The sequence below is a fragment of the Melanaphis sacchari genome, unplaced genomic scaffold, assembly GCF_002803265.2.
Source record: "Melanaphis sacchari strain LSU unplaced genomic scaffold, SCAv2.0 Contig44_pilon_pilon, whole genome shotgun sequence".
Lineage (NCBI taxonomy): Eukaryota > Metazoa > Arthropoda > Insecta > Hemiptera > Aphididae > Melanaphis > Melanaphis sacchari.
The window spans coordinates 3,025,122-3,043,152 of NW_020271295.1; the positions used below are offsets into that span (position 1 = coordinate 3,025,122).

Sequence of the window (18,031 nt, forward strand, 5' to 3'; positions counted from 1 at the left end):
TAATAACCAATATATTTACTATATAGTGTTAAGTACCGTAAAATGAAAAATGTTGTTTAGTATTAAAACGTAAATCGAAAAAAAAATATTTGTATTCTAAATTTGCAAGTCAAATTAACCGTACTATATAAGGCTGTCTGTATTTCGCATATGATGCGCATACGCGCTTCGTATTAATTATTTTAATTCGTTGTATATTTTGTACAGTCATACATAAATGTGTAATTAAGTACGATTTAAGATCATCGTTGTTCAAAATTTTAAAGTTCTATACTCATCTGCTGTACAATAATAAAATATTACGCACGACTATGTCATTATGAACTCCTCGTACGTGTATTGTTCTTTTAGAAACAATGTAACTTTAATCCCAGTTTCCCATTGTTGCTGTATTTTAATGGGTTTAATATGCGTTATGAAAAACTGTCATTTCGTCGGTATCATTTTAAATTAGATACTGGAGTATAATACATAATGTTTCCGTAGTTTTATTTTCACCGAAACAAATAATTTTACGGATAGGATGAAATTTAAATGTATTAATTATTATTGCAAAGCAAACAATTATTAATTATTTATTTTGTATACGTTTTTAAATAACACAATATCAGTATGCGCCTAATTAAAGCATTATGCCAATAAATAATATCATGAAAAAAAATTACTATCACTGTTTTTTTTTTTTTTTTGTTGTTGTTAAAGAAGTAAGATTAAAATAAATATAATATTTTTTTAATGTAAGTATTCTATTCCTTATTTAATAGACTGCTAACAACCAAAAATTTTACGGTTATCTGTAGTAATTTTATTTAGTTATGGTTGTATCTGTAAATTACAAGTTATTATAATTTATTTTACTTTATAAAAATATTATAAAATAAGTAGCCGAAGTCAATTTACAGTATAATTTTATATTAACGTGTATTTATTTTTAGCATCCGACATTACAATACAGAAACACATAATGACTTTATAAGTCATTAATATACTCTTTGTTTATGTATTACATGGGAATGAATCGGGTCTTAAGGATTTAACCTTATAATTCAAGGTATATAACTTTAAATATAATATATGGTATAATAAATTTTTACTACTGTACTTAGCACGATTTCAAAAATTATCGGATTAAGTAAAATTTATAATTAATAAAAGTATTTATCTTTTTAATAAAGAAAAATGTGTGTCTTATCCTAAACATATTACACAGATATTAAATAAATTTGTTTTACTTCAATTGATTGACACTTTTTTTTCAACAAAAAACTTTCATGTATGATCCAATAAGAGTTTAGTAAGTCATTTTCATTCACATGTTAGTTTACTGTTAGAACTTTGTTTTATTTTTTTTTTTTGTTAAAGGAAATAATGTTGTTTTCCGTTTAAGTATACAGTTTTTAAAATTTTAAACTTCAATTTTTGTTAAAAAATGTAAACATAATATCTATATTTTTAAAATATTGGAAAAATAACTTTGAATTACTTTTTCAAGATTTTACTAAAAAAATTGAAAATTTTTTAACGTTTTAATTTTTTAACTACATAATAAAGTATACATTTTCGTAGTTTTTATGCATTTTGTGAACATTTTAACTCAATTGCTTATGTAAAAAAATTATTTATGTAATTTCGGTATTTTTAAATTGCTATGACTAATGTAAGGAACATTGTATTACATTTTTAAGGTTCTTATCAAGAAAAAAAAACTAAAAATACTAGAAAATTAAACCTGTAGGTTAATTTTGGATATGATAACACAAATATTAAGTTGAAAAAATATTATATCATTATGCGGTTTTTTATCAAACTAAAGTATCAAAAGTGACCGCAGGTGGTGTCAGCGGGGCATGGCCCCCGCTATTTTAAATAATATTAAGTATTAATTGTTTTATTACCTACTTGCATGGCTTAAATATTTAAATCATGATTACTCGTAAGTATTTTAAGTTGTAAAAAGAAGAGTACGTTAATTGCAGTAATTTAGATTACATTTTAAATGATGTTGTTTTGTTTACATCAATTATAAGTAAGCATTAAATTATTTTTAACAGTAGTCTTATAATTTTGACTTTGCCTCCCCCCCCTGGTTTATATTTCTACGGGTGCCCTTGTTAAGTTTAATATAAAAATATTTAGAAACTCAGGATACTGTTTTTTGTTCGACGTCACATGCATCGCCAGAAATGCATAATAACAACATTAAAAAAAAAAAAAGTCTTACAATATTGCAATGTATATTATTAAAAATTATAAAAGCTTATAATATGTCCATATAAAAAGTTGCTACCCAGGGAGATTTTTGCCCTATCACCTTTTAACTCATAATTGTCTCTGGACCTATTTATAGCACTTATACACTATGAAAGATAACTCAACACACTATTATGTATATTATTCGAACTTTGATTTTAAAAATTCTTAATTTTATTCAATCTAGAATATTCTTTTTGACTTTGCAGATGATTTAATGATCACAAGGTTTCATTTGAATTTTATAAACTTTTAAAAACAATTATCACGTTAAAAATTTGAATAATACAAAATATATAAATTAACAACTTGTGTCTTATCTTAATGTATCAAAAAAAACCTATAAAAATCATAAATTAGCTAGTAAACACATAGATTTTTATAGATATATTTTGTACAACTATCATCTTGCTGCACAATACTTAAGAACTAATACACTTTCAAAAAGTAATATGAAAATGATTAAATTCTCTATAAAACTGTTTCTGGTTACGAACATGACTTATTTTAAGATTGGCCATCGAAAAATATTGTGGTCGCCTATTGCAAGTATAGTATAGCTACACATATTTTATGGATGATGCATTACTAAATCACAGTATAAATTTGGTGACCGCAGTCTAAATTGCGGTTTATACAATGAGCGTAAACACGGAGAAGGGTACTTATTATAAATTCAGGTTCAATTAAAACTTATGATAAAATCTATGTATATGTTTTAGTTATAACTTCTTTCCCCAAACAATTCCCTTAAAAAATTAAACCAGCCTTTTACCCAATAATGAATTAGATACTTCCAATACATATCGTATTGCTTATATGGTATACACATGATCCATGGCAAGTTACTTTGGTTTAAGGACTCAGAAAAATATGCATTTTCTCTATGTTCGTAGGACCATTCGATTCACGATAGTTTTGCGTTCTTATTACGACTAGATTTAAATAAAAGTAAGATACGTTGTCTACGTTGAAGTCGTTGAGATGTGGCTCACTACGTTTTTATTATATAAATGTAATATTTATTATATATTTTTCTTAAACTTTGCAAACTTAAAATTATGTGTTATCATTGCATTGGTCAGTCATTATCCGTTAATATAATTAAGATGTAGTATACAATAAAAATTCAGGACGGTATATTTAATATTTAAACATACAATGAGCGATTTGGTACTGGAATCTGAAAGATATGGATAAGGCTTAGAACAAATTATAAAAACTTATTTTTAACAAGCTTTAAATAATTTTTAACGATAAAAAAATATTATCTATTAATATTTGGATTGCTAATATATTCACTAATATAGAAGTAAGCAACATAATTTTAGCACAAAAAAGTTAGGTTAGGTTAAGTCATTTATATGATAAGAGTATCTAAAATATTTTTACCAAATTAAATGAAAATACAATTTGATTGGATCCCTATTTAGAAGTCTTATACTATATTATAATAATATAATCATGACGCCATCGTTGTCTGTCATTTTTGAAAGCTTAGTTGCTATTTGTGTGCATTGACAAAAAAAAAAAAGTTAATATATATGAACCCCCAGGGAGGAAAGCAGTTATCTCGTCTGGATGGGGGGTCGTGTTACTAGAGTGGTACCCGAGGCCAAAAAGCTATATTCTTTGGGATAGCATGCACGAAATCATCGCGCATATTATATATAAATATGCGTACAGATAGTGAAAGAAAGAGATACTAAAAAGGAGGAGGATAGAGAAAGATAGAGAGAGAGATTTCTCAACGTGGTAGAGCCCCTAATGGTTGAATCGCGTAAACGTATTATAATACAAACCATCCGCTACAATTTAAACGATGCGACGAATAGCTGATGGTAAACGTCACCGCAAAGTCATTAAACTTATAACTTATAACATATTATTATGTAATATTATATTACGAGAGAATTTTATTACATGAACATCTCCTGAGAGTAACAAGCGCGAATTTTGTTGCAATGTAATACTAAAACGCCATTACAATTTTTTACTTCTGCGCATGCGTGCACGAAAAAAACATTGATAAATTATTATTATATTATAAATACCTAAATAATATTAATTCATGAGGCAATATATTTTCACGCAGATTTTTTGATTAGCAAAATCGTTTAGTCATGAAAACAATTGAACACGCAATAATATTACAAATTATAAGAAACAATATAGAATTTGGCTTAAGTATATTATATTTAGAAATATAAATTTGAAATGTTTTTCTGATGATGATAAATTTACAAACAGTTTATTATCTAATTCATAATGAGTAATTTTTATTTTACCAAAAATATAGCTGTAATGCTATTTTTTTTTGGTTTTTTGTGTTCTTTATGGATAATTAATAAATATAGTAATAAAATTGTGTTAAAATAACATAATTTTAATGAAAAAAAAAGTTATTTACTACTTTAAATACATAAGATTGAATAAAATAGATAAATTTATTATATTTATAAAATAAATTTAATTTTTAAAAATATATTTATTTTGATTGAGTAATTAATAAAGTTTAAATTTTAATAAATACATTTTTTATTAGAACTGTATTAGTATTAATTACCATATAACTTTGCATAGTTTAATAAACAACTATATTGTTTCAACTATTAATAAAATAATAAATTCATTAATAGAAAAAAAATTAATTTAAAACTTAATTGAATTATAAAGCAATTTATACTAAAAGATTTTACAAGTCTATATGGTTAATTAAGGGTTGCATAAAACTTCAAAATCCTAATACTATTATGGTACTGGACGTATAGGATTATATTATATTAGTTATAGAATTAAACATTGATATTGAAAAAAACTTCTACCAAATAATAATTAATTAACTTTTGAATGTAGCAAACTAAAAAAGAATCACCTGTATTGTCATAATGTTTTTTAAAAATAAATTACTTTTTTAGCTCTTTATTCAACTTTTTAACGAAAGAAAACTACTGATGATCTATTAAAATAATTGATCCTATATATTATATTTCTCGTTTTTAAAATTGATCAAAAGTTTTGCAAATTACGTAATTTTGTCATTCCATTTCTCTAAACATATTTATTTTTATAGATACATTAAATTAGACACGAAAATATCACTTGTATTTATAAATACTAATAGATTAGATTTTGTAAACAATAATAAAACCTTAGTTAGCAAACCAGACGTATTTTCTGGTGTTTCAAAACTGAAAATTGTTGTTGATTACACGTTGAAAAAGTTTATCTGTACTTTATATAACGTTAACAATCAACTACGTATTTATTATTTTTCAAAATAAAGTATGGTTTTCGATGTAATTCTATTTAGCAAAATTTCAGAAAGTTTTCGTTCTTCAATTCTAGATTATATGGTATTACGTATAACTATTTTTCAAAGGAATACAAATTATACTTTATTTTTAAACTTATGACTGCTCATCTTGGTACGAGTATAAAAATCGTGTTCTCAATTATTAGCAGACGTACTTACAAGTTTTAAATGTATTATATTTGTTCATACTTTAAAATTAATTTTATTAAATATTTTTTATTATACTACTTTTAACATTTAAAATAATTTTCAGGACTTATGAAAATGGTTTTGTTTATTATTTGAAAAAATAAATAAATCCAACATGATTATAATAGAACAATTCAATGTTTTTAAGAAAAATGAATAATTTACGAGCAAAAACACTATGGTTTGAACCAAACATTTAAATAAAAGGTCTTATCAATATGGTAAAATATAAAAAATATACAAACATATAATAATTACATGATAATTTTTTTGATAGTTTTTTTTTTTTTTTATCATAATATAACTATACCATTGTTTTTCAATATAAATCTTTTTTTTTTTTTTTATTGGGCTTGTTTTTGTTTCTATAGTTTGTTTTAGTATTCATTTAACTGAATAGTACAGTAATAAACATTATTTTTTAAAACGTTTTCCTAATTCACATTTACACATGCGTTATCAAAATCATAATATTATCTTGATAACTAACTAACGATAATATCGAAAAAACAATACGCTTACACGATTGATTTCCATGCTCTTCGAACTAAACTTTGTATGTATTTGAGTGCAGAAAAAATTAAATGAAAGGAGTGGAGAAAGAGCGTGATTCAGTGTGAGACAGACGGATAGGGTGTGAAAGAAAGAGAAATTACATCCGACACGGGTGAATTTTCTCGAGATGAAATATGAACAGAAATAAGGACAAGAACCCTTGACTTTTATATTGTACTCTAGGGGTGCCAAGTATAGAGATGGTATATGAAATATACAAGTGTATATGGAGTGATGAATGCAAAAGTAATTTTAAATGATAGGGAATATTTTATTTTATTTTTTTGAGACGATATTGAAAAAAAACCTTTTGATCGGTCTCGCACAAAAGTTTTGTTTGCTGTATGTGATCGGTGTGATTTTTCGTTTATTAACGTGACACCATGCGGTGGCATGTTTTAGATTAATCTTTTGAGACTATTTATGTTCTTCGCATTAGTTTGAAACTTTTTTCCCGTTTTAAAAATTACCGTTTATACATTATACTTCATTATCGTATTTGTTTAAAAGTTAACGTTCAAGATTCGAGTTGGATGGGTACTTACTTAATTATATATTATAATAGTATGATTTGAAAAAAGTATAAATATATTTGATTGATCGTAGTTGTCAAAATAAATTAGTATCTTAAATGTATACTGAACGGTACTTCGTCTGAAGTATTAATTGGAGTGATGCAATGTAGTGAATGCATAATCAGTGTATTGTCTATAATCCAAACTCATGCTACTATATCATGTCGTATACTCTTGTTTCTTATATTTAATACGTAGTCACATAGGTAAAACGATATTGATAACATTTTCCTTACAGAATGAATGAATTTAATGCTGTTTACATGATATATAATAAATTTGGCTAAACATTTTTTAGTGTGGTTCATAAAACTATCACCTTCGATAGTAAACTTAGTTGTTAAAAAAAAAAAAAAAAAAAAAAAATGACTGTGGATATCAGAATCGTATAATCTTGAATATATAATTATATGTCTGCGTCCACACTCGTTGTTCAAAGCTACTCATCGGTGGTAAGAGAATCAGCGATGTATAATTTACCCATGTTTGTAAACATTTAATATTATTATATAGTTTAAAGTATATAAAGGTTTAAATGTAAAATTTGTATTAAACTAAGTCTTAAAATATCGACCACGTGCCGTTCTTAATTGTCTATGCATATTTCATATGTAATGAAAAATAATAAGAAGAAAAACGTGAAATATAAAATAGAAAAATAGAAAATGAAAGGGTGAATTAGCTGACGGTATCGATGTAAAAAAGCGTGTTTCATTAAATAAATATTACATTTAACGTGACTAACTGGCGTAGTGATTAGTACTTTAGTAGCATATACCCTATGACGAGATACCTTCCCTTCGCAATCGATATAATATTATATTGCTAATAAAACTCGTTATCAATAATATTGTGCTACGCTAAACGTTCTTTTGATTGACTTCTGCTTTCAACAATACGTATTGATATATTATTTTATTATCTATTCTCAATTTTTATACGACAAACTACAATATTTTGTGACTGTCAAACTTAACCAATCATTAAATTACAAAGCAAGAGTTTTCATAGTTTCTTGTAAAGTAATATTTTTTTAAATTTTTGTCAGACTTTTATAAATATGTATAAAATTTAAGAAAAAACAAATAAAATTAAGGCTTATAATTTTACAGTAGGATATTGTTAGCATTCACAAAAAAATTTAATTCGTCCACGTTCACGTTTGCAATTTTTTTCAAATTAACATAACTACGTTCACATAAAAGCATAAAATTTGTTATTAAAGTTGTTTTAAGTTTTGTATGTTTGGAAATCACATAATATTGTTATTAATAGAATTTTTAGTCTTAATCTTGTTAAATTACCTTTAATATTTGTTATTATTATATTTCCTTAATTAATACATTAAACGTTATTTTTGTTAACACTAAATTCCAACGATAGGCATACGGAAGTAAACAGTAGTAAAATGTTGAAGTGCTCGTATTTCCTTGAACCTTGAATTATTGTTGTAGAAATCTTAGCAATTCCTACATATCAACTTATTCTTATTATAAATATATATATATATATATATGTTACGTATTCAACTGTAAAAATCTAGCCTATTATGATTAAAAAAAAAAAAATAAAAACAAAACAAAAAATCGTTTGGTTATACATAATATGTGATTTTACACTGCCATAGAGTAAATATCTGCACTAAATGTGTTCAATTTTAATCTAATAATAAATCATTGCGTACAAAAAACGATTCTAAGTAGAAATCTCCATATAAATTTATAATTAACTAAAAATTCAAAAGTCTGTGCGAGTGAATCAGAGTTCCGACTCGGTGACATTTAAAATTGCTTAGTGCCAACTACGGTTAAGCATGTATAATTATTCTGTCTTACAACCATATCCGACATTTAAATTATTATAATTGGTTTTTCAGGTCATGTCTCGTTTAAATCAAATTTATAATATTGCATAGAAGTTAACGACGAAAACACATTCATGAGTTAATAATTCTCTATTATTTATCACGAAAATCGTGTAGTCTTCTATAAGTATGATGGTTCTCTATATTATATTTGTTTGTAAAGTACTTAAGGATATAAAAGATATTACATTTTATTTAGTCACTAGCAATATTTTATGTGTAAGCATATTAAATTTCAAATCTTAAAAATAAAATATAATTAAACTATTTTGGATTGATCAGCTTATTACTATGAAATTATAAAAGAGTTTACAAACTTATAAGACGTGATTTAAAAACAATGCAAATTCTACGATACACTACCATTATTATTGAAAAAAAAAATAATAATAATTATCCGCACTTTATAATAATTTACAATTACTAAGTTCCCTATTGCTTGTTTGCGTGTTGTGTAGATATGGTAAGTAGTAACTGTAATTATTAACAGACGTATAAAAACGAATTTCGTGTTTTATACATACGACGACGTTCGATTACAATGCAAAATATAAAAATATTACAAACACGATTTAAAACTATGGTAAGTAATTATATAAAAAGTAAAATTCCATAAAGGAAAAAAAATAAAAATCATATAAAATATTATAATTATTAAGAGTAAATACAATAGTGTAAAAATAATGTATTTATATTATATAATGATACTAACTTTCCAAAATGTGATTATTTTTAGAATTGGCAACTTATTCGTTATCAAAAATTCATTCAATTGTTTATATTTAGCATAGTTTTTGATTATTGATAATGTATGTATGATTATGTAATATAACTATAAGGGTGAGAATAATATTTGTAACCTTTCTTTAACATAATAGTGTTCAACATTGTTATATTCTTAGTTGTATTCTAAATTAAATAAAAAGTAAAATATTGTTAGCTGACACAATTTTTGTGTATTAAGTTAGTATATAATAAATTAATATGCAATTCGAATTTAAAAAAGAGATCCAATCACAGTGATCTATGGCATTCGTGACGTATAATATGTTACCCTTGATATTGGAGATCTATAAAATGCAACGCAATTAAATTAAATAGAAACATCATTAAATTTATATGTATAAGATATTAAGTTAAATATATTTTCTTACATATTTTATTATACTTTAAATGTAAATTAAAATAACATTTATGTAATATTTTATGACGTTTTCAAGTTTTTAGTCAAGAAGTATTAGTTGACTAAAAATAATTATATAACAAATATAAAAGCTATAAAGAGATATAAATGGACGAAAACAGATTATTTGGCGGTAAAGTAATCGTTTGATGCAATAACTATAGCACAAAACAGTAATAAATTGTAAATATATTAATTTTATTATACGTTAAAAGTAATCAGTGTATATGAAAATGATATATTATAACAAAATTATATTTTAAATATTAAACTTAATTTATACATTTAAGATTTAAAGTTTATAATATCATTATATCAACATTAAATAAAAATCATGTTACTTTTAATCCTCAAATTGATTTAATACTTCATATTACATTACTTTTAAACAAAATATTTTTACAAAAAAATACACTTTTTATAAACTAAGTTAGTTGATGTCTATTTTGTTTATGAGTATTATTAATTATAATAAATATTGTTTGTGTATTTTTAACACTCTGTGATATCCATTTTTAATAATTTTTTTTTATTATTATTACTATATTACAATTTTGTTTTATTATAACGATTTTCTATGGTATGAATACTTTGTTAAATTAAATATTGAATTAGTAATACAATTTTTCAGTATTGACCTTTTAGTTTTTTCATGGAAATATTTGAACAGTGCAGTTATATGAAAAAAATGTTTGTAAAACAGGTGAAGTGTACAATATAATAAAAATAAATAATAAATTGATCACATTATAATACTGTGAAGGCTGGGTTCTGCTAACCCTACTATTACTATTTCAGAGAAATATTATAACATTCCTTCTCCAATAAAAATTTAAAAATTAATACGAAATGACCCTTTTGAATCTATTTTTCCGTAAATAATAATATTATGTGCAATATAATAATACTTCACACAGAACTTTAAATTCTAAAGTTATTATTATTTTTATTTTTTTGCACAATAAGTTATTTTTGTATTTTATAAAATGCATTCATCAGTAATATTAAAATGCAAATATAGTGAATAACATAATTTTTTTTATTTATTTACCTTTTTCCCCTTTACTTAGATTTTAGATTGTCTTTAGGTTTTAATTTTTTCTTAAAAATAATAAATTTTCCTATAATCGCTACTGGATTTTATTGTAGTGTTATTATCTTATTTGTAATTAGGATTTTATACATATAATTTTAGATCCTAAATTCAAAATTTTTACAAAACTTGATATTTTTATTGAAATTAAAAAAAAAATATTCCTTGTGTGACTCAAAACTTTTTTTCACATCCTATACAATTGAGGTAAGAGAAATAATACAATTTTCAAAATAGACTAATAAAGCTATTTTACTCTATAATATTATTAATACCGTTATAAGGCACGTAGTGTTAGTTTAAAAGTTAATAATAATTGGTAATATTATATTATGAAATTATATCATTAAAGTCATCATATGATAAGATGCTAAATATATGTCCTGTTATTTTTAATTTTTTTCATATTTTTTTAAGATAAAGGAATTAAATCAAACTATAATAGAACTAACAATTTTTCTTAAAAATAGTCTTACAGATAGTCATCATTCAAAATTATTTCGTATCTTAAAAAATAATGTTACAAGTCTATGATACACATTACACATATTGTATGAAAATTCCTATAACAAATATTATAAGATGAAGCGACACCATTTTTTGTACACTTAATACATCATGTATTTATTCCCACGATGATTCATGAACTTACCAAGTTAGGATGTTACAATAATATCACCTTATATTGAATTAAAATTTAACACATTCATTTATAGTGACCAATTTTATGATAATGTACACACACAGAGTACTATATAGGTATACAGTAATCAGTGAGCAAAATAACTTTCATTTTTTTTTTTTTTTTTTTTTTTTTTTTTAATAATTTTTAGAGTTAGGCACTGAGAAGTAGATAAAAAAAAAGCGAGTACATAAATTAACTACGAAGAACCATTTTTCAATAGTAAAATCCTTGTGATGCACTTTCACACTTATATTTAGTATAAAGTAATAATAGTTCATATTGTGAAAGTTTACATTACATAGTTTTACTTTAGTTAAAGTTATAATATTTATTTAGAAATTTGGAGAAGTTTTTTTTTTTTTTTTTAGCCTTTTATAAAGGACCATAGTTGTGTATACTATAAAGTTTTCTAATATAATAAACAGAAATAGAGTTGTCAAAATTTAACTTTTCATCAATGGACCTTGTTGTTTGATACTTAAAAAATATCCTGTCATAATTTTGTAGTCGGTCAAAAAGAAATTGCATTGTATTTATAATCCTGATAAGTTTGTGGTTAATGATTTATATTTTTGATGTAATATGCACAATTATATTATATAACATATATATAATATATATATATATATATATATATTATACTCTATGATTTATTTTGTAACTTTAAAAATGTATAAGTTGGTACATATTTTTATAATTACAGTGATTCAAAAAAAAAAAAAAAGTATCTGATATATATTTTTGTCTTACCGCGAACTTAATAAATACATATTTAATCATATAATATTAAAAATAATAAATACATTTTGACTTGTGATTAAAATTTATATTGATTATCTCTTTAATTATTTGTTCATGGCGTTTAAAATACATTACTTGAAAAAACGTAAGGTATTCCCAAGTATAATACCAAACCGAAATATGTTTTAATTTTACAATTGACATAATCAGTACGTTATATTCGACATCATAATATTATATGTGTGAGTGAATAACACATAATAATTTAAGTATCGTAAATTGCTAGTTCAGTGCACGCAGAATACAAAAAAGTAACGTAATATATTAAATTAACTAATGTTATTAAATAAGTGGATTTATACACTACTTATTTCGGTGTACCAAATCTTTATTAGTAGACCATTAGCTAGTGATATACAAAGTAGTTTTAATTATATTATAAAACAAAATTCTGTAAGAATAAAACATGCATTAACAAAATTACCCACGAAATAAATTAGTTTTCAATTTTTTATTTATTTTAGTTTCAATGATAGTAACATTGTTTTTATAATATTTAATATCAGCTATCATTCAGATTAAATAATTAGCTCCCTTTTTAATTTTAGTGTTTTTATATTTCGTTTACTCGTTCTTATTTATCTAACGATTAGAATACTACTAAGGAACTTGTACTTATTGTGAGAGTATTCGGTTTTCGAAAATAATGATTTCCATCCAAAGCGGATTTTATTTAAAATAAATTAGCATTCACTGAGGGTTGCGATATCTCATTTTTTTAATTTAATTTTTACGAGAGAAATTAAGATGTATATTTATTCAATATTTTATTATGTTCTTCAATTTATGAAACTGATGAAATCTATGCCTACTTTGTACTAAAAACAACAAGAAGTAATAAAAAAAAAAATCCTAACACTGAGTAAAAAAATATGATAAATTATATAATTAGATTGATAACTCCTATAAAATTTGGAAAAACAATATTGAGATAAAAAAAATAGTAGACTATTCAATTATTATATCTAAATAATTGTTTTATCTGATTAATAGATCATGATGTACCTTTAATACTAAGATTCGACATTTTTTCTATAATATAACAATCAATTTTTCATTCAGTATAGTATAACTTACAAATAATTTGTAATATTAACTATATAAAAAATGTTTGATTATTGTTTTTTTGTTTATAATGATCTCGATTATTACAATTACATAAAATATAAAAACTCAAAAATATTAACTTCCAATAAAATTACACAATGTAAATAAGAGTTTCAATAAAAATATAATTCACGTAAATATATTCGTTTAGTTTAAATCAAATATTTGATAAAATTATATGAAATCCGTATTTATGTAGAACATTTCAATATTAAAAAAAAAAGTATATTTATATTAATGCTCAATAAATCTGTTTTTCAACGTGTTGAACTGATTTTATAATAGGAAAAAATACGAAATTAATTAAAACAAATTTATTCAGCTGAAAACTTTAATAACACTAATAATAGATAATTTAGTTCGCTATTTATAAATGATAACATCGAATAAGTATTCTACATGGCTAAAAGCGTTAAAAGAAACATTGAAGTGTCATGATCAAAAACAACTACGTCAAGCAACTAGCTATGACTTAACCACTCAATATCTGTATATCTCTTCAACAAATACCCTCCAGTTGTCATCGAATTCACTTATTATGACAGCTGGGTTGGACAATAAACTTCAGTTCATGGTTTATCATAAAAAAGCAAGGTTTTAGTGTTATGTACTGTTCAATGATGCTGTCCGAATATTCCGTTGTAGCAACTTCTTAAACAGTTTACAATAATTATATTTCACAACACTATAGAAAAAGAAACGAACAAACAATGTAGAAGGTAATAATTATTTATTTATAAATAATTATTGTTATAGATTCTAAGCGGAGCGTTAAATTTATTTGTTTTATAGTGGTATGTGCATGTGTATATGTTTTTTGTGTATGTGTACACGAAAAGTATTCAATTTCAACTTTTGTTGGGTGATTTTGAATACAAAATTGGATCTCATTTGTACTTCATAAAAGTCAAAATTAAAAATTTCTAATATTTTTTTTTTTTATAATCAGAAAAAAAGTTATTAGGGAAACCAGATACACAAATTAAATATTTAGTAAATTTTATTTTGTTGCCTTGGTGTAACTTGAGAAAAAATAATCCTAAATACTAAACTTGTTGTTATTTTCTCTAAATATTTAAATTTTTTGTGTCTATTTACGATCAAATTTTCAAAATATTTTAAATTTTTCTGAGATATTTACAAGCATGAAAAAGTTTCCATTTCTCAACTAAAACTTATCGAATATCTATAGTCACAATATATTTTTTTTAAGTTTTTAAAGTAAGATATTTGTGAAAATGTATAAAAATGCAAAAATTAGTAAAGTGTTTAATAATTAGAAATTCATGAAAAATTGTCTTTTTTATGTATTTTAAGTTCTAATTTGGATGACATTACTTATTTAACGATAAATAAAAATAATAATTATTTTTTTATAATTTTAAGAAAAAAAATTATTCGTAGAAATTTGGAAACTTTATGTTTATCGTGTTATTATACATTGTATGATATGCAACAAAATGTTTCATTTATTTTAAGATATTTATCTGATTATACTATAAATATATTATTACTGTTTTACTCTTCCACGGCATTTAAAAGAAAGATTTTATTACATTATTGGTTATATAAGTTATGTTATAAATATATATTATTATAATTATTAAAAATAAATAATATAATAAATGCAATAATTCCAGAAAAAAATATTACAACCTTATGTAATAATTAAAGTAAAATAATTTTTTTTAATAGGTATATTATAAAATATACTTTTTGATGTAGACTAACAAACCTTTCCCTCTCTGAATTGTTTTTTATATACAATAATATATTATTGAATTAAAATATAATACATCCATAATAGTGACTCACTTAAAGCCTAATGTATAGCAAAATGGTACCAATCCACCAACTTTTTAAATTTTTAAATTTATATTTTGAATAGAACATGTTCCAATGGTTTATGAGTTTAAAATAAAATAAATGTAAATTAAAAATTAAAAAACAATTATAAGTATTATTAGTATATAAACAATTTTTAGATGTTTAGAATTGCATCAAATATGAAGGAGTTTAACAAATTTTTAATAGATTTAATAGACTTACACTAAAATTTTGAGTGCCAAAATAAAAATGAAAAAAAAACATTTAACCGTGCCCATGATGTAATGATAATTGTACAGGATACTGTGATTGTTCACCAATTGTATTTATTAGGTAATTAACTGTTTATTAGATTTACTTCAATAGTAAATTTTAACGGTTAAATATATAATATCAAAGGTAATACTATGAGTCATAATATTATAAAATTAACTTACTCGGTTTTTGCAATCCTCTTCTTCAATTTTTGCACATTCTGCATCCATGTATTTAGCTGCAAGATAAATTCGTATTCATAAGACTTAAAATTAGCTATGTATTTATTAAATATTTATAAAATAATATATTATTTAGAGTTTATACTATTTTCTTCAGCACAGTCCATTTTTCTAACAATTCCTTCTAATAATACAGGATTTATTAACAAACGGAAATTATGTGGGTACAGTTTATCGAACGACCTAATCATTTCTTCGTCTATGTCTAATTGTGTTCTTTCATGTTCATGAATAAACCTGCAAACCAAAAATATAATTTATAATGTTACGTGCGATGTGAAAATACGTCATCTTACTCACATTGCAAGACTTATAAATCAGTATTTTTAATTAACGTATTTTTTTTTCATATCACTCACTATTTATTCACTAATGTTTTTTAATTGTTGTTAAAGTTATACTTAAAAATTGAGAAAAAATATTATTAAAAAATAAATTATGATTACCAATCGATACACAAATCAGAACCAGGTATGGTATCACCTGTTAATAAACTTTTTTCGTTCCACTTGAAGTTTGTTGTTAAATTAAACATTTCTTGATATGTATCAAGTATTTTGCAAACATTCCTTTTATCTTCAAGTTTCCTGTAGGTTAATATATTTTATAATATAATTGTATAATAAATATTTAGGTAATTGGTTTTCTTTTTTTCTTTTTTTTTTTAATATTTGTTGTTTATTTACCTCCCTATAATGCTCAAAGATGAAAATTTTTTAATCAGCGACGAACCTGTCTTATTTCTGTGAATTTATAAATAACAATAATTAGTTATTATTGATCATTTAACCAAATTTAATGGTTATGTTATACTTAGAAATGATTTTGGGAGGTGCAACGTGAATTCCAGCCAAAGATCTTTCCCAGTCCAATGGGATTGCTTGGACAGCATCATCAGGTGGAATTGATAACGAGTTGTGTTTGAAAAACCACTCATATAGTGGTTCGTCAGACTGAGCATAATAACACTGGAGGCCTGCATTCGGTATTTTCTGATAGGCCGCAAACTGACATTTATCGTGCGACACGGCGGTTACAATTGGTGGGTTTAGGACCATAGGCTGACAAGACGGATCGCTATTGTAAAAAATGTTCCTGACGTTTAAGATCCATTCGCCTTCCAGCGGTTCGATGACGGCTGGTGGGTATTCGTTGAAAGGGCAAACTGGAAATGGATGATTTAGTCCCATGACAAGTAACTTGACGTAGTCGTATTTGACCGTGGTGTTTGAATGTTTTCTCAATGCTTTTAGCCAACTTGAATATTTTGACTTAGCTATCGATAAAGTATTAAAAAGACAAGGGTTATAATATTACATGATTAATATCAAAAATAATAATATTAATAATTTTGAAAAACTATCATTTGTATAAAGTCATCACATTTTATTAGACTATATTAACTATATTTTGAAGCTCTTATAGTTTACTAAATTTAAACTAGTTTAGTTAAAAATAATTATTTATTTTTCGTTTCACTTACCATCTGTGTCATCTTTTCTGAGTATTACTAACTTAACTATTCGAGCATAAAATTCAAACATGTCAGCTAAATTGAAGTTTTCCTTTGATGCTGGACTGTCGTTTTTTATCGAATTACTTTTTTTAATAATTTTTGACATTTTAAAAGTTAATTATGTGTGTAAGTTCAAATTATTAAAATATAGTTTTTCATAAATTTTAGAATAAAATTAAATTTGATTACTATTTGTGAATAATTTCAATCATTAACAACACCTGTTACCTTGGTGATTCATCATACCATAGGCAATTAAATATTATTTTAAAAATGGAATATTTACCGCAATGTTTTTTATTTTTTTTTTTTTTTGCTTACATTTTAGTTTTGTTGAAAAACTTAGAATCATTTTTAATTATGAATACATTTTATTGAATGACAGATATACATAGTTGGTTGAATAGTAAATAAATTGTGTTTGTTTTTCATCTTATTGTGTACATTTTCTCATTCAGAAAATTGAAATGTCGCTAAAAAATAAATATCAAACCTCACCAAACTTGCAGTGTTCATTTAGCATAAATCTTTTACAAATTTATATTATATAGAATTATTTAAATCATTTTAAAT

General features: G+C 23.7%; 1 protein-coding gene across 1 annotated transcript; it reads right to left on the minus strand.

Annotated features, from left to right (window-relative positions):
- Nucleotides 1-15,873: 15,873 nt before the first annotated feature.
- LOC112598053 lies at nt 15,874-17,564 on the minus strand. Its single transcript, XM_025344379.1, has 6 exons — nt 17,426-17,564; nt 16,756-17,218; nt 16,629-16,685; nt 16,389-16,529; nt 16,028-16,179; nt 15,874-15,938 (listed from the first exon to the last, which is right to left on the minus strand). The coding sequence occupies exons 1-6, from the start codon at nt 17,562-17,564 to the stop codon at nt 15,874-15,876; spliced, it is 1,017 nt and encodes a 338-aa protein (XP_025200164.1).
- Nucleotides 17,565-18,031: the final 467 nt, after the last annotated feature.

Bases quoted from the DNA above. Each gene is read 5' to 3' on its own strand.
- LOC112598053 (XM_025344379.1), bottom strand. From the start codon at position 17,564: ATGTCAAAAATTATTAAAAAAAGTAATTCGATAAAAAACGACAGTCCA. The intron at 16,180-16,388 runs GTAATCATAATT...TTTGGTTTGCAG, and splicing joins TCTGATTTGTGTATCGATTG to GTTTATTCATGAACATGAAA. The intron at 15,939-16,027 runs GTATAAACTCTA...TTTATCTTGCAG, and splicing joins GGACTGTGCTGAAGAAAATA to CTAAATACATGGATGCAGAA.